At 43.5% G+C, this 22,374-nt stretch overlaps 1 protein-coding gene and 1 long non-coding RNA gene across 2 annotated transcripts; both read left to right on the top strand.

Moving 5' to 3' along the window:
• The first annotated feature begins 476 nt into the window (after positions 1–476).
• On the top strand, positions 477–3,233 carry LOC124003743. The gene is made up of 3 exons (XR_006833269.1): positions 477–1,647; positions 2,979–3,073; positions 3,165–3,233. It is a non-coding gene; the product is annotated as an uncharacterized LOC124003743 (long non-coding RNA).
• A 223-nt stretch (positions 3,234–3,456) lies between these two features.
• On the top strand, positions 3,457–21,846 carry LOC124003310 (NFX1-type zinc finger-containing protein 1-like). Its single transcript, XM_046311458.1, has 13 exons — positions 3,457–4,418; positions 6,234–6,520; positions 6,859–7,097; positions 8,509–8,634; positions 8,838–8,986; positions 9,173–9,316; positions 13,327–13,444; positions 13,846–14,075; positions 14,295–14,434; positions 14,965–15,265; positions 18,538–18,648; positions 18,761–18,856; positions 19,073–21,846. Exons 1-13 carry the CDS (start codon positions 3,618–3,620, stop codon positions 21,500–21,502), a joined length of 5,172 nt encoding a protein of 1,723 aa, XP_046167414.1. The 5' UTR covers positions 3,457–3,617; the 3' UTR covers positions 21,503–21,846.
• The last annotated feature ends 528 nt before the right edge of the window (positions 21,847–22,374 follow it).

Raw genomic sequence — 22,374 nt, 5'->3', positions numbered from 1 at the left:
GCATGGGTCCTTAGACCCTCAAAAAGTTCTACAGCTGCACCATCAAGAGCATCCTGACTGTTTGCATCACTGCCTGGTATGGCAACTATTCGGCCTCCGCCCGCAAGGCACTACAGAGGGTAGTGCATACGGCCAAGTACATCACTGGGGCCAAGCTTTTTGCAACCCAGGAACTCTGTACCATTCAGTTTCAGAGGAAGGCTCTAAAAATTGTCAAAGACTCCAGTCACCCTAGTCATAGACCGTTCTCTCTGCTACCGCACGGGCGCACGGCAAGCGGTACCAGAGCGCCAAGTCTCGGTCCAAGAGGCTTCTAAACAGCTTCTACCCCCAAGCCATAAGATGTATGTATATATTACCTCAATTACCTCGACTAACCGGTGCCCCCGCACATTGACTCTGTACCGGTACCCCCTGTATTTGGTTTGATACGTTTTTTAAAAGTCAAATAAAAGTATTTATTTTTTACTTAACACTTATTTTTATTAAAACTGCATTGTTGGTTAAGGTCTTGTAAGCATTTCACTGTAACACCTGTTGTATTCGGCACGTGTGACAAATAACATTTCATTTGATAGCCATCACGCCAGAGCTAGTATCAGACCACTGCGCTATAGGAGCATGGCAGTAAAGTGCTTTTTCCTTAACACTGGTGCCGATGAATGGGATGGTGTACCAAACCATATAAAATCCATCCCTACGCTAGAGAGTTTGAAGATACAGTAAACCTTAAGTAATGATTTATGGGCAGAATGCTTAATACTGCACAGGCTTAAAGAAAGTATAATTATTTCAATGAATGTTACTTGGTAATCTATTTTATTTCTTGTACCGTTTCCTCCCTATTGATGAGATGTATTTTGTTTTCATGTTATTATCTTGTTTAGGTTTTCTTTTCATGTATTTTCAAGAGGACCATAATGGAAATACGTCTTAACTTTTTTGAGTCATCCTTGATGATAATAATGGCATTGTACTGTATCAACATGTCTGGTTGCATTGTGCCTAAAATGTTTTAAAAATACATATAATAATAATAATAATAATAATAATAATAATATGAATGTCCAATACATACAATAGACTGACTGGAAAGGTGATTTCCCACAGTCAAAGTCCTGCTACGATGCTAATATTTGTGTAAACTCTACACAGTTGTGTGAGTGTCACTGAGTAGTCTGATTTTCATGGTTTCAACATCCATAGGTTAGGCTGTACAGACAGTACTTATAAGTATGGCCCCAATGCCATTCTAAAGTCTAACACATCGACAGTGTGATTTTAACTGCACATTTTTTTGTTGTGTCAAATGAACAAATTATTGTCTCATGTTGGATTTATTTAACAACATTATGAACTTGTTAAGCATGATTTACTCCAAATATGGCATGATTCCACTATTTGAATCCGTTTGATTCACTGTCAATGGGGGACTTATATTTTGAAGGCGACCTGCAAATTCCACTTTTGTGGTTTATCCTTATTGTGGCTAGCTTCACATTGGTGAATTCACCAACACTGACCCACTGAGAAGGACTAAACTGATCATTACTGTCAACCAGACAAGGACAACTGAAATCCACATATTAAAACGTAGTCTGAATATTGGGACAGGAATCACAAAAACAATCACAAGTTCTTAACAAGGTATGTTTTTCATTTTATATTGCTTTGTTTTATCGAAAGCTCTAGAATAGAAAATGTATCAGGCGACCACACTTTTGGCTCTAGTAAATAACGAGTAAATATATTGAAAACAAATATAAATGCAACATTCAACAATGTCAGGTTTTACTGAGTTAAAGTTCATATAAGGAAATCAGTCAAATGAAATAAATTAATGAGGCCCTGATCTATGGATTTCACATGACTGGGGAGGGGCGCAGCCATGGGTGAGCCTGGTAGTGCATAGGCCCACCCACATGGGAGCCAGGCCCACCAATCAGAATGAGTTTTTCCCCACAAAAGCACTTTATTACAGACAAAAATATTCCTCAGTTTCATCAGCTGTCCGGTAGTCTGGTCTCAGACGATCCCGCAGGTGAAGAAGCCAGATGTGGAGGTCCTGGACTGGAGAGGTTACACGTGGTCTGTGGTTGTGAAGCCAGTTGGACATACTGCCAAATTCTCTAAAACAACGTTGGAGACGGTGTATGGTAGAGAAATTAACATTCAATTCTTTGACGATAGCACCAGTGGAAATTCTGGCAGTCAGCATGCCTATTGCACGGGTCCTCAACTTGAGACATCTGTGGCATTGTATTATATGACAAAACTGCACATTTTAGAGTGGCCTTTTATTGTCCGCCACAAGTTGCACCTGTGTAATGATCATGCTACTAAATCATCTTATTGATATGCCACACCTGTCAGGTGGATGGGTTATCTTGGCACAGGAGAAATGCTCACTAACAAGGATGTAAACAAATTTGTGCACAACATTTTAGGGAAATAAGCTTTTTGTAGGTATGGAACATTTCTGGCATTTATTTCCGCTCATGAAACATGGGGACCAACACTTTACATGTTGCATTTATATTTTTCTTCAGTACACAAAATTGTTTGTAATATCACAGTCACTTGGTTTACACACTTGGCAAAAAATGGTTTTAATTTCAAAATTAGCAAAGGATTCACTATTTGCATCATTGCATAACTGTCATAAAAAGACAGTCCATGCTGACATTTTGAGGGTGAAATAATTTGGTTTCGAAGGTATACAGATTTAGTTTGATAACATACTGTTACATTGTATCATGTATTCACTGACTGTATCCAAGTGATGTCGAAATTAAACCTATGCCATTTCAATGTAATCTCTTGCTGTATCCTTTAGATGGAACATGTCATCCACCATAATATAAAATAATCATGCATAAATATCAAGTTTGCCTCTGTTTTGGAATCTATTTTAAGAAATTGTCAATTCCATTTGTTATAAACATTCAAATTGTGTTGGGTTTCATTACTTGTCTTAGAGGACCAATAGTAAGTCATCCTGAATGGATCCCCCAAACAGAGGGGGGGCAACGGAGAGGTAGAGGAGGAGCCAACCATGTCGATCACAGAAGAGGTAAGGAGATTTATTTTTATTTTGGACAGGCAAAACACGATTGGCATTTCCTTCTTTAGATTGATATAGATTTCCCTGTTGTTTGCCTCAGGTGCTGAGGCTGGTCAGAAAGAAGAGGAAGGGATAGCCAACCAAGGGAGAGGGGGAAGAGGTAGGGGGGCCAGGGAAGAGATGAGAGGGGTTAATGGGGGGAACCAGAGGGAGGATAGGAGAGAGCGAGATGACAGAGCAGGGAAGGGAAGAGGAAGAGCAGGGGAGGATACCAGGGGTAAGGGTGGTAGAGCGGGAGGAGGAGGAAGGGAGCTAGTGGGAGGCAGAGAAAATAGAGGGGGAGGGAGAGGCGGAGGAGAGAGAGGGGGTGGTAGAGGAAGGGGTGGTAGAGGAAGAGGGGGAGGGAGAGGAAGATCTATAGGCGGTGGCACCCCCTCAGGTTCATCCAATTGAGTACAAAACCTTGGAGAAGCTATCAGGGAAAGACCCTTCAGATGTAGCCATCACTCTGGCCTGGAGCGATGGACTGGAAGCTCTCCTCGACAAGAAAGAGATGCGACAGGACCTTGTTCAGCTTCTCTGCCAAGTATTATGCAAGGCCTTCTTGTCCAAAACCGAGCGCCAAACCGTACAGCGCTTGACTGGCTTAATCAAGGATTCCGGATTCCTCAGAACCATCCTGCCCCATTATGTGATGGGAATGGGATCCGAGTTTGACCACACTCGCCGGGAACAATACCCCCAGCACTTGGACAACATCATGACCCTTCTCTCCAAGGTGCTCAGCATCTTCCCAGCTAGCTCTATAAAGAGCGTGTCCATGATAGTGGCCCTCTTCAAACCAGTCATCAACAGCCTGCGAGCTGTGGGGGTGGACGTCCTGAAGCAGACGGAGGAGAACCTGGATAGGATCCAGGGCCTGGTCGAGCACCTCCAGGAGAGAGCCAGGGAGGGCACCCTGAGGTCTGATAACTACTCCTTCATAGCCGCCCAGGAAGACGCCCCACCTGGGGAGGCCGACTTCAGGACCCTGCCCATCTACCCCACCCCCAAAGAGTTCCACCAGGACCAGAGATCCTACCTCAGGCCCAACCTCATCTCCCAACGCTACGCCAGCGGACTGCTCTACCTGGACACGCACTTCCGGCTCATGCGAGAGGACTTTGTGAGGCCTCTTCGAGAGGGCATCCAGCAGCTGATTCAGAGCCAGCAAGACCTGGGCAATAAAGACATCCCTTTGAGAAAGTGCCGCTTTGATGATATCAGAGTGTACTTTGACACTCGACTGGTGGTACCATTGTGCACCCCGTCTGGTTTGGCCTATAAGGTCCAGTTTGACTCCAATCCTCTTAAGGTCAGTGAGTTTGATTAAGAGTAATTGAATAGAAAAATGATAACTTACCAACATTGTGTAGTTATATAACTTAAAATAGTGAGATTATACAATAATCTATATTATACAATAATAAATTACATTAATACATACAATGTTTTTCCATATACGAAGAGTGTATTCAAATACAGTGCCTTGCGAAAGTATTCGGCCCCCTTGAACTTTGCGACCTTTTGCCACATTTCAGGCTTCAAACATAAAGATATAAAACTGTATTTTTTTGTGAAGAATCAACAACAAGTGGGACACAATCATGAAGTGGAACGACATTTATTGGATATTTCAAACTTTGTTAACAAATCAAAAACTGAAAAACGTGCAAAATTATTCAGCCCCCTTAAGTTAATACTTTGTAGCACCACCTTTTGCTGCGATTACAGCTGTAAGTCGCTTGGGGTATGTCTCTATCAGTTTTGCACATCGAGAGACTGAATTTTTTTCCCATTCCTCCTTGCAAAACAGCTCGATCTCAGTGAGGTTGGATGGAGAGCATTTGTGAACAGCAGTTTTCAGTTCTTTCCACAGATTCTCGATTGGATTCAGGTCTGGACTTTGACTTGGCCATTCTAACACCTGGATATGTTTATTTTTTAACCATTCCATTGTAGATTTTGCTTTATGTTTTGGATCATTGTCTTGTTGGAAGACAAATCTCCGTCCCAGTCTCAGGTCTTTTGCAGACTCCATCAGGTTTTCTTCCAGAATGGTCCTGTATTTGGCTCCATCCATCTTCCCATCAATTTTAACCATCTTCCCTGTCCCTGCTGAAGAAAAGCAGGCCCAAACCATGATGCTGATAACATCATGTTTGACAGTGGGAATGGTGTGTTCAGGGTGATGAGATGTGTTGCTTTTACGCCAAACATAACGTTTTGCATTGTTGCCAAAAAGTTCAATTTTGGTTTCATCTGACCAGAGCACCTTCTTCCACATGTTTGGTGTGTCTCCCAGGTGGCTTGTGGCAAACTTTAAACAACACTTTTTATGGATATCTTTAAGAAATTGCTTTCTTCTTGCCACTCTTCCATATTGGCCAGATTTGTGCAATATACTGATTGTTGTCCTGTGGACAGAGTCTCCCACCTCAGCTGTAGATTTCTGCAGTTCATCCAGAGTGATCATGGGCCTCTTGGCCGCATCTCTGATCAGTCTTCTCCTTGTATGAGCTGAAAGTTTAGAGGGACGGCCAGGTCTTGGTAGATTTGCAGTGGTCTGATACTCCTTCCATTTCAATATTATCGCTTGCACAGTGCTCCTTGGGATGTTTAAAGCTTGGGAAATCTTTTTGTATCCAAATCCGGCTTTAAACTTCTTCACAACAGTATCTCGGACCTGCCTGGTGTGTTCCTTGTTCTTCATGATGCTCTCTGCGCATTTAACGGACCTCTGAGACTATCACAGTGCAGGTGCATTTATACGGAGACTTGATTACACACAGGTGGATTGTATTTATGATCATTAGTCATTTAGGTCAACATTGGATCATTCAGAGATCCTCACTGAACTTCTGGAGAGAGTTTGCTGCACTGAAAGTAAAGGGGCTGAATAATTTTGCACGCCCATTTTTTCAGTTCTTGATTTGTTAAAAAAGTTTGAAATATCCAATAAATGTCGTTCCACTTCATGATTGTGTCCCACTTGTTGTTGATTCTTCACAAAAAAATACAGTTTTATATCTTTATGTTTGACCTTGTGGCAAAAGGTTGCAAAGTTCAAGGGGGCCGAATACTTTCGCAAGGCACTGTATATGCTCATGTTCTTCTCTGTCCCGCACAGTTTGTCCGCTGGCAAAACTCCAAGCGGCTGATATACGGCTCCCTGCTCTGCATGTCCTGTGACAACTTTGACACCTTCCTGTTTGCTACTGTGTCGGACCGGGACCCCAAGGAGCTAGAGAAGGGCTTTGTCCAGCTCAGTTTCTTAGGGGAGAGCAGGCGAGCCCTGGCCGGAGTGGAGGCCCACCAATCCTTCCTCATGGTGGAGACCACAGCCTACTTTGAGGCCTACCGCTATGTCCTCGAAGGGCTGCAGGAGCTGGAGGTAGAGGATCTGCCCTTTCAGAGGTCGGTGTACTGTCTGTCTGGCGTTCTTAATTTCAACAATTAGCTTGTGAATGCACCAGTATTGTTGATGCTATATGAGATAAAGAGTCAGGCTAATCAGCTTTGGGACAAGCTTAAGACAAAATATTGGGTTTTCATCACGCTTTTCTGACAATGAGACTTACTGATTGTATTGATACAGTTACATGCTTCTGATCTCAAAGTGCTTAACATGGGTTGTGAGTGACTTAATTATTCCGCCAGATACTAGATGAATTTGACAGAAATTATGTTCACCACATGTCAATTCTTGTAATGAAGAATGACATTTATGATTTATGACAACATGTAAATTACAGGTATATAGTGGAATGCAGCTCAGACGTCGAACCTCCTGCCTACCTGCCCAGGGCAGATACGTATGACCTGTCTGCTATTGCGGCGCCTGAGTTTAAGAGCAGTATCAAGAGCTTTCACACCCTGGATCCTGAAGCCTGGCCCCCCATGGAGCAGCTGGGGTTGGACGAGTCTCAGATGAGAGCCCTTCAGTTCGCACTCACCAAGGAGCTGGCTATCATCCAGGGACCCCCAGGCACAGGTGGGATACATTTTTAATAAGTCATACATATTGAATAGATCATGTTTACGTAAATGTACAGTATCGGTCAAAAGTTTGGACACACCTACTCAGCACTGTCATTCAAGGGCTTTTCTTTATTTTTTTAACAACTATTTTCGACATTGTAGAATAATAGGGAAGACATCAAAACTATGAAATAACACATGGAATCATGTAGTAACCAAAAAAGTGTTCTTTTTGGCATTCTCTCAACCAGTTTCATGTGGAATGATTTTCCAGCAGTATTCAAGGAGTTCCCACATATGCTGAGCACTTGTTGGCTGCTTTTCCTTCACTCTGCGGTCTAACTCATCCCAAACCATCTCAATTAGGTTGAGGTTAGGTGATTGTGGAGGCCAGGTCAACTGATGCAGCACTCCATCACCCTCCTTCTTGGTCAAATAGCCCTTACACAGCCTGGAGGTGTGTTGAGTCATAGTCCCATTGAAAAACAAGTCCGACCAAGCGCAAACCAGATGGGATGGCGTATTGCTGCAGAATGCTGTGGTAGCCATGTTGGTTAAGTGTGCCTTGCATTCTAAATATATCACAGACTGTGTCACCAGAAAAGCACGCCCACACCATTATACCTCTTCCTGCAAGCACCACAGTGGAAACCACACATGTAGAGATCAACTGTCCACCTACTCTGTGTCTTACAAAGACATGGCGGTTGGAACCAGAAATCTCAAATTTGACTCATCAGACCAAAGCATAGATTTCCACCGGTCTAATGTCCATTGCTCATGTATCTTGGGCCAAGCAAGTTTATTTTTATTGTTGTCCTTTAGTAGTGGTTTCTTTGCAGCAATTCGACCTTGAAGGCCTGACTCACGCAGTCTCCTCTGAACAGTTGATGTTGAGATGTGGCTGTTATTTGAACTATGAAGCATTTATTTGGGCTGCAGATTCTGAGGCTGGTAACTAATAAACTTCTCGTCTGCAGCAGAGGTAACTCTGGGTCTTCCTTTCCCGTGGCGGGTCCTCATGAGAGCCAGTTTCATCATAGCACCTGATGGTTTTTACGGCTGCACTTAAAGAAACTTTCAAAGTTCTATGAAATGGTCCCCATTGACTGACCTTCGTGTCTTAAAGTAATGATGGACTCTCGCTTCGCTTTGCTTATTTGAGTTGTTTTTGTCATCATATGGACTTGGTCTTTCGCGACTATTATTATTCTACAATGTAGAAAAGAGTCAAAATAAATAAATAACCCTTGAATGAGCATGTGTGGCCAAACTTTTGACTGGTACTGTATACACATAAAAATGTCCCAGGCCAAAAGCTGAGAAATTGTGCCACGTTGCTTCTTGTAACGTCGTCTTTAGTGCAACAGCTCTGCAGGAGTGTAACACTTTTAGACATTTTCTTTCCTTACTCATAATCCCAGGGAAGACCTACACAGGACTAAAGATCGCCCAGGCTCTGCTTACCAATCAGGAGATGGGGAGAGGTTTCACCTCCCCCATGCTGGTGGTTTGTTACACCAACCACGCTCTGGACCAGTTCCTAGAAGGTAGTCCTCCTTTTTTCTCAACATTGCACACATCTCACGCTACTTTTGTGTCTCAAATGAGGTTATTTTCCACCTCAAGCCATACTTGAAGAATCTCAGATGCTGCATACCATCATTTTGTGTTTGACCAAAGATAATTCTGAAGGGCACTTTTGTTGTTGTATGAACACCTTTTTTAATTTGTTAAACAATGTGTACCATAGGCATCCACAAGTTTCTACCAGACGGTATTGTGAGAGTGGGTGGGCAAAGCAACAGTGAGGTCCTGAAGCGTTTCACCCTGAGAGAGCTGAAAAGCTCCCATTACTTCCGCCGCAACCTACCGCCACATCTTCGCCGTGCCAACAGTGAGGTGAGGCCCAACTTGAAACCTGAAAGTTACACTGACCAATATGTGAACATTTTAGAAATAGTCTTCAAAATGTAAATTGTAAATGTAGCTATTGAAGTGAATGTAGTTCAGATATATATATATATATAAAAGTCAATCAGCGAAATAATATCACATAGTGATGTTCAGAATATTGTTTCCCCTCAGATCTATGATGCATTGCGGACAGAAGAGACTAAGATCCAGACTCAGTCTGTGCAGCTGGAGTGCAGTCTTCGGGGCGTCCTAAGGGAGCAGTACCTCCAAAAGTTCATCTCAGAGAAACACTGGGATAGCCTGACGCTACAGCCAGTGAGTCTTTGATAGCACTGTAAAATATAAAGATTTTTAGCCTCTGTCCGACCTTTATAATTACAACTATCAGGCTGGTAACTACTTCTACGACTATAATTAATAGTTCCATCACCACAGCTACTACTAGAACTATGTACCCGCAATCACGCGCATGTTGATTTTGTCCACCCACACCAGATGCGATCAGGACACGCAGGTTGAAATATCAGAATGAACTTTGAACCAGCTACAGTGGGGCAAAAAAGTATTTAGTCAGCCACCAATTGTGCAGGTTCTCCCACTTAAAAAGATGAGGGAGGCCTGTAATTTTCATCATAGGTAACATTCAACTATGACAGACAAAATGAGAAAAAAAAATCACATTGTAGGATTTTTATTGAATTTATTTTGCAAATTATGGTGGAAAATAAGTATTTGGTCACCTACAAACAAGCAAGATTTCTGGCTTTCACAGACCTGTAACTTCTTCTTTAAGAGGCTCCTCTGTCCTCCACTCGTTACCTTTATTAATGGCACCTGTTTGAACTTGTTATCAGTATAAAAGACACCTGTCCACAACCTCAAACCGTCACACTCCAAACTCCACTATGGCCAAGACCAAAGAGCTGTCAAAGGACACCAGAAACAAAATTGTAGACCTGCACCAGGCTGGGAAGACTGAATCTGCAATAGGTAAGCAGCTTGGTTTGAATAAATCAACTGTGGGAGCAATTATTAGGAAATGGAAGACATACAAGACCACTGATAATCTCCCTCGATCTGGGGCTCCACACAAGATCTTACCCCGTGGGGTCAAAATGATCACAAGAACGGTGAGCAAAAATCCCAGCTACACGAAAAATCCCAACTACACGAGGGGACCTAGTGAATGACCTACAGAGAGCTGGGACCAAAGTAACAAAGCCTACCATCAGTAACACACTACGCCGCCAGGGACTCAACTCCTGCAGTGCCAGACGTGTCCCCCTGCTTAAGCCAGTACATGTCCAGTCCCATCTGAAGTTTTCTGGAGAGCATTTGGATGATCCAGAAGAAGATTGGGAGAATGTCATATGGTCAGATGATACCAAAATATAACTTTTTGGTAAAAACTCAACTTGTCGTGTTTGGAGGACAAAGAATGCTGAGTTGCATCCAAAGAATACCATACCTACTGTGAAGCATGGGGGTGGAAACATCATGCTTTGGGGCTGTTTTTCTGAAAAGGGACCAGGACGACTGATCTGTGTAAAGGAAAGAATGAATGGAGCCATGTATCGTGAGATTTTGAGTGAAAACCTCCTTCCATCAGCAAGGGCATTGAAGATGAAACATAGCTGGGTCTTTCAGCATGACAATGATCCCAAACACACCGCCCGGGCAACGAAGGACTGGCTTCGTAAGAAGCATTTCAAGATCCTGGAGTGGCCAAGCCTTTCTCCAGATCTCAACCCCGTAGAAAATCTTTGGAGGGAGTTGAAAGTCCGTGTTGCCCAGCAACAGCCCCAAAACATCACTGCTCTAGAGGAGATCTGCATGGAGGAATGGGCCAAAATACCAGCAACAGTGTGTGAAAACCTTGTGAAGACTTACAGAAAACATTTGACCTCTCATTGCCAACAAAGGGTATATAACAAAGTATTGAGATAAACTTGTTATTGACCAAATACTTTATTTTCCACCATAATTTGCAAATAAATTCATTATAAATACAACAATGTGATTTTTCTGGATTTTTTTCTCTCTCATTTTGTCTGTCATAGTTGAAGTGTACCTATGATGAAAATTACAGGCTTCTCTCATCTTTTTAAGTGTGAGAACTTGCACAATTGGTGGCTAACTAAATACTTTTTTTGCCCCACTGTATATTAATTTGGGGACAGGTCGAAAAGCCTTAAACATTTACGGCACTTTAGCTAGCTAGCTTGCTGTTGCTAGCTAATTTGTCCTGGGATATAAACATTGGATTGTTATTTTACCTGAAATGTACAAGGTCCTCTACTCCAACAATTAATCCACAGATAAAAGGGTAAAATGAGTTTGTCTCTAGTTATCCCTCCTTCAGGCTTCTTCTTTGGACTTCATATGGCGTTTGGCAACCAACGTTAAGGTGCATTACTACCACCAACTGGACTGGAGTGTGGGCCTCAGTTCATCTTTCATTCCCCCACGTGGGTATATACTCCTAAAAACCAATGAGGAGATGGGAGAAGTGGGACTTGCAGCGCATCAAGTGTCACAAATAGAACCAACTTCTATTTTAGCACCTGGCTACGCAGACATGTGCGAACAGTATGGGTGTAACGATTGAAAAACATGTTTGTGTACTTTTATTTTGCAATGCTCTCGCATGCGACACTGGCGGTGTGTTCAGCATGTAAATGACTACTGACCCGTAGCACTCACGTCTGTAGCCATGAAGTGCTTTGAAAGGCTGGTTATGGCACACATTAACACCATCATCCCAGAAACCCTAGACCCACTCCAATTTGCATACCGCCCAAACAGATCCACAGATAACACAATCTCTATTGCACTCAACACTCCCATTTCTCACCTGGACAAAAAGAACACCTAAGGGAGAATGCTTTTCATTGACTACAGCTCAGCGTTCAACACCATAGTGCCCTCAAGGCTCATCATTAAGCTAAGGACCCTGGGACTAAACACCTCCCTCTGCAACTGGATCCTGGTCTTCCTGATGGGCCGTCCTCAGATGGTAAGGTTTGGCAACAACACATCTGCCATGCTGATCCTCAACACGGGGGCCCCTCAGGGGTGAGTGCTTAGTCTCCTCCTGTACTTCCTGTTCACACATGACTGTGTGGCCAAGCACGACTCCAACACCATCATTAAGTTAACCGACGACACAACAGTGGCAGGCCTGATCACAGACAACAGTAAGACAGCCTATAGGGAAGAGGTCAGAGATCTGGAAGTGTGGTGCCAGGACCACAACCTCTCCCTCAATGTGATAAAGACAAAGGAGATGATCGTGGACTACAGGAAAAGGATGGCCAAGCACTCCCCCATTCTCATTGAACGGGGCTGAAGTGGAGCAGGTTGAGAGCTATAATGGTCCAAACACCTCAGACGTGAAGAGGGCACGACAATGCTTATTCCCCCTGAGGAGACTGAAAAGATTTGGCATGGGTCCAAAAAAAAAAAAGTTCTACAGCTGCACCATCAAGAGCATCCTGACTGTTTGCATCACTGCCTGGTATGACAACTGCTTGGCCTCTGACCGCAAGGCGCTACAGAGGGTAGTGTGTACGGCCCTGTACATCACTGGGGCCAAGCTTCCTGCCATCCAGGACCTCTTTACCAGGCGGTATCAGAGGAAGGCCCTAAAAATTGCCAAAGACTCCAGTGACCCTAGTCATAGACTGTTCTCTCTGCTACCGCACGGCAAGTGGTACCGGAGCGCTAAGTCTAATTCCAAGAGGCTTCTTAACAGCTTCTACCCCCAAGCCATGACTTCTGAACAGCTAATCAAAGGGCTACCTGGACTATTTGAATTGACCCTCCCCCCTTTTTTACGCTGCTGCTACTCGCTGTTTATTATCTATACATAGTCACTTTACCCCAACCTACATGTACATATTACTTCAATTACCTCGACTAACCTGTACCCCCGCACATTGACTAGGTACCCCCTGTATTACATATTGTTATTGTTATTTTATTGTTGCTCTTTTATTTGTTACTTTAGTTTATTTGGTAAATATTTGTTCTTAACTATTATTTTTCTTAACTGCATTGTTGTTTAAGGGCTTGTAAGTAAGCATTTCACGGTAAGGTCTACACTTGTTGTATTCTGAGCATGTGACAAATACAATTTGATTTGATGTTATCGTTGGATAGGACAACTAATATGAGTACGCTAACCCCAACTGCCTCTACAAGGCATGAGATTCAAAAAGTAGGTCTGGCATTTCCAGAAAAGCTTTATGAAACGATGTTGAACTGTGGTAATCTGTCATTGGCCATAGAGGAGACAATTCTTACTATTAATATGTAATCCTCAGGCATTGGATGGCTTTGAGAACTATGGTGGGAAGAAGCCGTCTCTTGTTATGGAGTGGCTGGGATTAGGTTTCACTGTCTTCCAGCAGAGGACGCCACATCCTCAAAATTGCAATGCAGGTGAGAAGCCACTGCAGTACCACAGAGCGTAGACAAGACAACATGATCACACAGATAACAAACGGAACAGGTGCAGAGAAATGCTTCTCTTTGTGGGATTATATTTGTCGACCTTGCTTGTGAATATATTATTCATGTAGCTATTAACACAAGCATTTCGCCTCTCCTGCGATAACATCTACAAATCTGTGTAGGCGACCAATAAACTTTGATTTATTTTATTTTATTTAGTCTCTTTGAACTCTTTTTGTTTAATTTAAAACTCCCTTTGATCCTAACTGAAACTATATTGGGGGGGGGGGGGGAGTTCAGTGCTCATTTTCATGTTGAGAGAACTACTAGGAAGTTAGAAACTCTGGTCCTCACTCCTCACCCATTTTCACCTCTCTATTTCATGATAGATGTGGAAATGGACGAAGCTGAAGAGGAAGAGGACGACCTGATCGAGATAGAGGAGGAGGCAGACCTGATCCAGGCGGAACGCTTTGTAGAAGCCTCAAACACGCATCATGGTCGGGATGAAGATCTTAGAAAGACGGAGGAGCTAGTCAGAGACATGGGGGAACTGATGCTGGCCATGAACCTGGAGAACATCGAGATACAGGCAGAGCAGAGTGAAGAAGGCTGGGAGGTGAGAACCAATAATTAACCCTGAGCCAACAACATAACCAAAAGACGTTGCATCATAAATCGTGTGAATCATAAACCAATTGAGTTGCTTATGGATTTCAAATTGACAACCTCCTGCTTTAAAGTATTGAGCTTAGGAGTATTGTAGAAAGACAGGTGGTGAGTTAAAGTGTTGTCAAAGTTATTTGAAAAGCCTGCGTGTCTCTCTGTATGTGTGCAGATGCAGCGGGTACAGAAGAGGAAGATGAAACATCGTATTAGGAGGGAGCTGGGCAGGAGCTCAGCCGTGAGTGAGGATGAGGAGGACACCATTCTGGATGTGTGGGCTCTCAGTCTGCCAGACAGATGGAGACTGTACCGGTAATACCCCCCCTCATCCCCTAGGCAACGGCATTCTGCTAGAGCGTTTATTCCCATTGAGCATAATTATGTCAACTAATTACAGAGAAAATGTATGCACTGATCCCCTCACCTCAAAGGCAAGATTTTGCTCTATAAAACGTTCTGTCACTGTGGCAATGTAACTGTGCTTAGCTTGTGAATGCAAAGTCATCATGGCCACACAGGCCACACAGGTGTGCACTTGGCTTGATCTGACTGGGGAAAGACTAGTGCAAGGCTTGTTTGCCGGCCAAAAAGCTATCTTGGATTAAACCCCAAAATGTAATGTTACTCCGTCAATCACACAACAAATAAAGGACTCTGCTCAATGCATTATTACGAATCTCAGATATTCTGATTTTGATTGTGCTGTATGATTATGTCTGGTAAACACAACTTGTTCTATTATTTTTATATCATTCTTATGACATACTTATTTCGACTATATAAGTGGTCTTGCAGTGAAATGCTACTCAATGACGTAATCTACTGCTGCTCTGTGTCTGCAGGTTATGGGTGAGGCGTTACCGGACAGAGCTGCGTATGCGAGCCCAGCAGGCGGAGCAGGACTATCAGGACGCAGCTGAGCGTCTGGCTGAGATTCGTCTCCGTGAGGACTTATGTGTCCTGAAGGATGCCAAGGTCATCGGCATGACGACTACGGGGGCTGCAAGATGCCGCAAAGCTTTGCAGGAAGTGAGTCCCCGCCTGGTGATCGTGGAAGAGGCGGCGGAGGTACTGGAGGCCCACACCATCACCACTCTGAGCCAGGCTTGCCAGCATCTCATCCTCATTGGAGACCACCAACAGGTACAGGACACTCATTGGTCAGGCATGGTCAACTCCTTAAAGATTTCACTGTTATTCCTTTAAATCCAGGAATTCAACTGGACATCGTGCTTGAACATTTTTCAAGTTCCTAATGTAAACTGGGCTTTTTAAAAATTGAAAGTCCATGGTCATTTTCATTTCTTAATTGGCTGGGATTTAAATGCAATCAACATCCAACTCTGTATGGAGCTAAACTACGAGTTCATCCAGCACACCCAGCTATAAGGTCTTAAATAACTTGACTTAATTCCTTTTAGCTCTGAGTGAATACAGTGTTGTCAGTAAGTATTCACACTCCTTGACTCCATATTTTGTTGTGTTACAGCCTGAATATATACTGATTAAATATACATCTTGTGTCACTGACCTACACAATATACCCCATCATGTCAAAGTGGAATTACGTATTCAACCACTTTGTTATGGTAAGCCTAAATAAGTTCAGGGGTAATAATTTGCTTAATAAGTCACATAAGTTGCATGGACTCTGTGTGCAATCATAGTGTAACATGATTTTTGAATGAGGACCTCATCTCTGTAACCCACACATACAATGATCTATAAGATCCCTCAGTCGAGCAGTGAATTTCAAACAGATTCAACCACGAAGATCAGTAAAGAAAAGTACCTATTGGTAGATGGGTAGTGCTGAACAATTTTATTTTTTTAAACAACTAATTGATCAACATTAGTTCAATTATTTGAATTCCATTTAGTTAAAAATAATTATGTGAACTCACAGAGATAAATCAGATCCAGTAGGAAGTTGTAGTTTCCAACAGGCCAATATTTTACATAATTTCCACTTTTTATGTGAATACTAACTACAGTGACCATAGTTCATTGTGCATCTACTTATCCATTCTGCGTTTATTTTGCAGTTGGGCAATAAGGCCTGGCTCTCAGTCGGCGTTCCAATTAATCACAAAGGTTTTTGATGGGGTTGAGGTCAGGGCTCTGTGCAGGCCAGTCAAATTCTTCCACAGCACTCTCTACAAGCCATTTCTGTTTTGACCACGCTTTGTGCACTGGGGCATTGTCAGGCTGAAACAGGAATGGGCCTACCCCAAACTGTTGCCACAAAGTTGGAAGCACAGAATTGTTTAGAATATTATTGTATGCTGTAGCGTTAAGATTTCCCTTCACTGGAACTAAGGGGCCTAGCCTGAACCATGAAAAACCGCCCCAGACCATTATTCATCCTCCACCAAACTTTACAGTTGGCACTATGCATTCGAGCAGGTAGCGTTCTCCTGGCATCCGCCAAACCCACATTTGTCCATCGGACTGCCAGATTAATTCCAGAGAATGCGTTCCCACTGCTCCAGAGTCCAATGGCGGCAAGGTTTACACCACTCCAACTGATGCTTTGTATTGCGCATGGTGATCTTAGGCTTGTGTGGCTGCTTGGCAATGGAAACTAATGTTATGAAGCTTCTGACGAAATGTTCTTGTCCCGGTCTTGTTCTGTGAGCTTGTGTGGCCTACCATTTCTCGGCTGAGCCGTTATTGCTCCTAGACATTTCCACTTCACAATAACAGCACGTACAGTTGACGGGGCAGCTCTAGCAGGGCAGAAATTTGACCAAGTGACTTGTTGGAAAGGTGGCATCCTATGACGGTGCCATGTTGAAAGTCACTGAGGTCTTCAGTAAGGTCATTCTCCTGTCAATGTTTGTCTATGTAAATTGCATGGCGGTGTGCTTGATTTTATACACCTGTTAGCAATGGGTGTGGATGATATAGCTGAATCCACTAATTTGAAGGGGTGTCCACATACTTTTGGAGAAGTAGCGTATCTCTACCTGAAAATACATAAAAGTATGCCTTATTTACTTTGAAGAACTCCAGAATAGTGATTTTGTCAGACAGCATAGGCAGCAGCTCAATAGAGATGTGATGATGACTTGGAATAAAAATAATAAAGTCATCAAATAAAACAAATGAAATATAAGCAACTGAAATATTTTTATTAAAGTAATGTGAATAAATTATGGTTAATAAGTGATAAGCAGTAATAGGCAGTCACTACCATCAACACGAGGCCAAATCGACACTGGAGTTGCTTACCACGAAGACCGTGAATGTTCCTGAGTGGCCAAATTACAGTTGACTTAAATCTGCTTGAAAATGTATGGCAAATTATTATTTTTTGTCTAGCAATGATCAACAACTAATTGGACAGAGCTTGAAGAATTTTTAAAATAATAATTGGGCAAATGTTGCATTATCCAGGTGTGGAAAGCTCATAGATTTACCCAGAAAGACAGCTGTAATTGCTGTCAAAGGTCCTTCTACAAAGTATTGACTCAGGGGTGGGAGACCCATGAGGCGGGGTCATGTTTTGGAGGACGCATGGCTCTCGACCTATGTATCAAGTCCATACTGGAGTTACTGCGATGGGACAAGACTGTAACTACCAATTAAATATCACGAAATTGGTGAGAAAAAAGGGTAAAACGTACCCCTACAAATAAAAAATATACATTTTTTTTTTCTCAGATACACTGAGTGTACAAAACATGAGACTGACCTGGTGAATCCAGGTTGAAGATATGATCCCTTATTGTCACTTGTTAAATCCACTTCAATCAGTGTAAATGAAGGGTAAGAGACAGGTTAAAGAAGGATTTTTAATCCTTGAGACAAGTGAGACATGGTTTGTGTATGTGTGCCATTCAGTGTGAATGGGCAAGACAAAAGATTTAAGTGCCTTTGAACTGGGTATGGTAGTAGGTGCTAGGCGGACCAGTTTGTGTCAAGAACTGCAACACTGCTGTTTTTTAATGCTCAACAGTTTCCCGTGTGTATCAAAAATTGTCCACCACCCAAAGGACATCCAGCCAAATTGACACAACTGTGGGAAGCATTGGAGCCAACACGGGTCTGTATCCTTGTGGAATGCTTTCAAAACCTTTTAAGAGTCCATGCCCCGATGAATTGAGGCTTCTTCTGAGGGAAAAGGGGGGGGGGGACTCAATAATAGGAAGGTGTTCCTAAAGCTTGGTATACTCAGTGTATATTTTCATACTCTTTACTTTACTACATTTATTTGACAGGGACAATGCATATTAAAATACACATTTCTGCAAATGTTTCAGGTTTACTGAGCAGCATATTAAAAACAGTGATCTCCTCAACTCTATTGTCTGTTTATATTGTCTATAGCTGTTGAAATGAGGTGGTCCATGCCATCCTCTCTTGAGGTTCAGGGGTACTTATGTAGCTTGCAACCTCCATTGTCCCCCTAGCTCCGGCCCAGTGCAACAGTGTTTGACCTGGCCAATAACTTCAATCTTGAAGTGTCCATGTTTGAGAGGCTGATCAAGATGGACTTTCCGTATGTCAGACTTAACTACCAGGTATGTGTGGGAATCTGTAGGGAAGTTTATATAGACAAACCAGATAAACCAATTGCCCTTGTTCTTCATTCACCATTGACCAATCCTCTCACTCTGGGTCTCTCCTACACAGCATCGCATGAGGCCAGACATTGCCCGTCTCATAGTCCCTCACATCTACCCTGAGCTGGAGAACCACCCCTCAGTGATGGACTTTGAGAATGTTAAGGTAAATAAATGCATACATAAATGAATGCACACAGATTTTTGACCTGGTAGTTTCCCTCCTAGCAGGAGTACATTTGAAGATGTTTATCAATGAATTTCCCCATGTGGTCAATTCAATGTACCATTGATAAAGCATGATAAACCGTCCATATGTGTAGGCTTTAGAAGTTAGTTGCCGTCCAATATACATTATATTCAACCCCCCGTTGTCTTGCAGGGGCTTCAATCAAACATGTTCTTTGTGGAGCATAATTATCATGAAGAGGAGATCAAGGATGGAAAAAGTCACCAGAACCGCCACGAGGCCCTCTTCGTGGTAGCGCTGTGTCGCTACCTCTTGTTACAGGACTACCAGCCGTTCCAGATCACCATCCTCACCACTTACACAGGCCAACTCCACTGTCTGCGCAACCTCATGCCAGCCAAAGAGTTCAATGGGGTCAAAGTTCATGTTGTTGACAAATATCAAGGGGAGGAGAATGATATTGTCCTGCTGTCCCTGGTTCGAAGTAACAAACAGGGGAAGGTGGGTTTCTTGAACATCCCCAACCGTGTCTGTGTAGCCCTGTCAAGGGCTAAGAAGGGCCTCTACTGCATTGGAAACATGGACATGTTGGGAAAGGTCAAGCTCTGGAGCAACATCCTGCACATGCTGCGAGAGAAGGACCAAGTGGGCCCTGCAATGACTTTGTGCTGCCAGAACCACCCTGAGCGACACATTAAAGTGTCCTGCGGAGACGACTTCAAACAAGCTCCCGAGGGAGGCTGCAACCTGCCCTGCGAGTTCCGCTTGAATTGTGGTCACGTGTGCTCCAGTGCCTGCCACCCGTACGACCAAGAGCACAAAAATTACACATGCAACAAAAAGTGCCAGAAGGTCCTTTGTGAGCTGGGGCATCGATGCCAACGTCAGTGCTACCAGGAGTGCCCTACTGACTGCCTTAAGCAGGTAGAAAAGATTGTACCACAGTGCCAGCACAAGCAGATGGTGCCCTGTCACCAGGCTCCGGAGAAGTTTGTGTGTCTGGAGCCCTGTCAGCAGAAGCTCATGTGTGGGCATCCATGTGCCTTGGTGTGTGGGGAGTCCTGCACCACCACCTGCATGGTGATGGTCACATTGGAGCTCAAATGTGGACACAAGCAAGAAGATCCCTGTCATTATAAGAACTCTACCATACAGCCAGAATGCAGGACACATTGCACACAGATGCTGAAGTGTGGCCACCCCTGTCCTGGTTCCTGCCAGAGGTGCCACCAGGGCCGCTTCCACATGGGCTGTTTCCACCAATGTGATCGCCTCCTCGTCTGCTCCCATAAGTGTCAGGAGCCCTGTACACGTGGATGCCCACCCTGTCAAATGCGCTGTGAGAATCGCTGCATCCATAGTGTCTGTATGAAGCCATGCGGCCAGCCCTGTGCCCCCTGCATAGAGCCTTGTGCCTGGAAGTGCCCTCATCAGCGCTGCAGCAAGCTTTGCCATGAGCCTTGTGACCGTCCACCATGCACCCAACCCTGTACCAAAACCTTGCACTGTGGGCACCCATGCATCGGCCTGTGTGGAGACCCTTGCCCCAACAAGTGTCGTGTTTGCCACCACGAGGAGGTAACAGAGATCTTCTTTGGTACGGAGGACGATGTTGAGGCCTGTTTCATTCAGCTAGAGGACTGCGGACACTTGTTTGAGTCCACGTCCATGGACACATACATGGGAATGGATGACAACCAGCAGGCTACCGGAATAAAGTTAAAGGAGTGCCCCAAGTGTCGCACACCCATCCGCAGGAATCTCCGGTACGGGGCTCATGTCAACCGGAGTCTGGTGGAAATTGAAAAAGTGAAGGAGAAGATTAATGGAACACAGTCAGATATTGAGGCACAGAAGGTGGTCCTTAAGCAGCAATGGATCGACAAGGAGGACTTGCTAAGGTACCTACCCATGGAGTACATACAGATCAGAGATACACTGAGAGCCTCCGACCTCACAGCAAATGAACTATGGATCACTGAGAACAAGATGGCCTTACTTGAGAGACTGAACAAGCTGCTGAAGATTCGTAGGGGACACATGTCAAGCGTAGAAACCTTTTACTTTGACGAGAAGGTTCCAGAGTTCCTGAGGTGGCTGATGGATCATCACCAAAAGTTCTCAGAGCAGCAGGCATCTGATCTGCAGAGCGAACTACAGAGGCTCTCCTTTTTGGCGGAGCTTAATGACCGCTGCAAGATGGCTAATGGAACAGGCCGTAGGGTCCACGTCCAGGCTGAGGTCAGAGCCATGAGGAATGTTCTGGAGAAATTGCAGCCATTCACTCAGCAAGACAAGGACTTGGTAAAGCAAGCACTTAAAGAACTGGATAAAAAGCTACCAAGCACTGGCCTGGGGATCACTGATGAAGAAAGGATGATGATTGTTAAAGCTATCAACCTGAGTGTTGGACACTGGTACAAGTGTCCCAACAATCACATCTACGCCATCGGAGAATGTGGACGGGCCATGGAGCAAAGCAACTGCCCAGAATGCAACGCTACGATTGGTGGAGCAAGCCATGCTCTGGTGAGTGGCAACAGAGTGGCTTCAGAGATGGATGGGGCGCAAGAGTCCGAAGTCAATAATGTACTGAACTTTGATCTGATGCACCTTGGATGATTAAAACCAGATTATTTTCAGTTTAATTGTGACTTGTCATAACTGATATGACAGTTATCACAATTGGTACTCCAGAAAGCATAGCTGTATTAATTGATATATTTAATTCTGAAATTAAAGTAAATTATTAATTGAATGTGATGAAATGAATCTGCTTCGCGAAGTATAATACATGTTCATTTTTATTTCGCAGAGGTGAGGTTTAATAATGTCACCCCAGAGTACAATACTGCAATTATATGTGACTTTTTGCTACTGTATCTGTATGATCTTGAAAGTTGACGATTAACGATTGATAAAAAAAAAAACATTACACATGGTACAATAAAGAATTATGCAAACGATTAGACTGGATTTTTATGTGTGATGATGGGCCTACATTTTTAGACAACTGAGTGTTTTTTTCTAGTCACACCAATGGATGGCAGCAGTGTATTGTTAATTTAACAAAGAGTTGACTTGATACTTGCCATTTTGGCCTTTTACACAAATGTAATACAATTATCTGAGATGATCCAATATGTTTGCAAAATGATTTTCTAACTCACACATTCACACATTAATCATGCAGCTGACTCAGTTCATATAATGTGATAAAGGGGCTGAAAAACAACGCTGGCATGAAAAGAAAACACTGTAAAAGTAAGTAATATTCACACACTTGTGCACAAAGCAAGTGTTCAGGATATAAAGTGCTGGATACTGTATGTACTATGGGGGAACCCATATTATTTTTTTCTACTGTCTGCAACTTGATATGAGAAATTGCTGTTATTGGAATAGCACTGGGAAAAGAGCAGAGATGAGATGGGGGCAGGATGAGCATCCACGACATCCTTGCATGGAGTAGATTAGGGTTAGTGTCTCTCCCA

This window comes from Oncorhynchus gorbuscha, linkage group LG18, assembly GCF_021184085.1.
Source record: "Oncorhynchus gorbuscha isolate QuinsamMale2020 ecotype Even-year linkage group LG18, OgorEven_v1.0, whole genome shotgun sequence".
Taxonomy (NCBI): Eukaryota; Metazoa; Chordata; class Actinopteri; order Salmoniformes; family Salmonidae; genus Oncorhynchus; species Oncorhynchus gorbuscha.
Note: the sequence above shows the minus strand (reverse complement) of the source record. Positions and strands in the feature narration are given on the sequence as shown.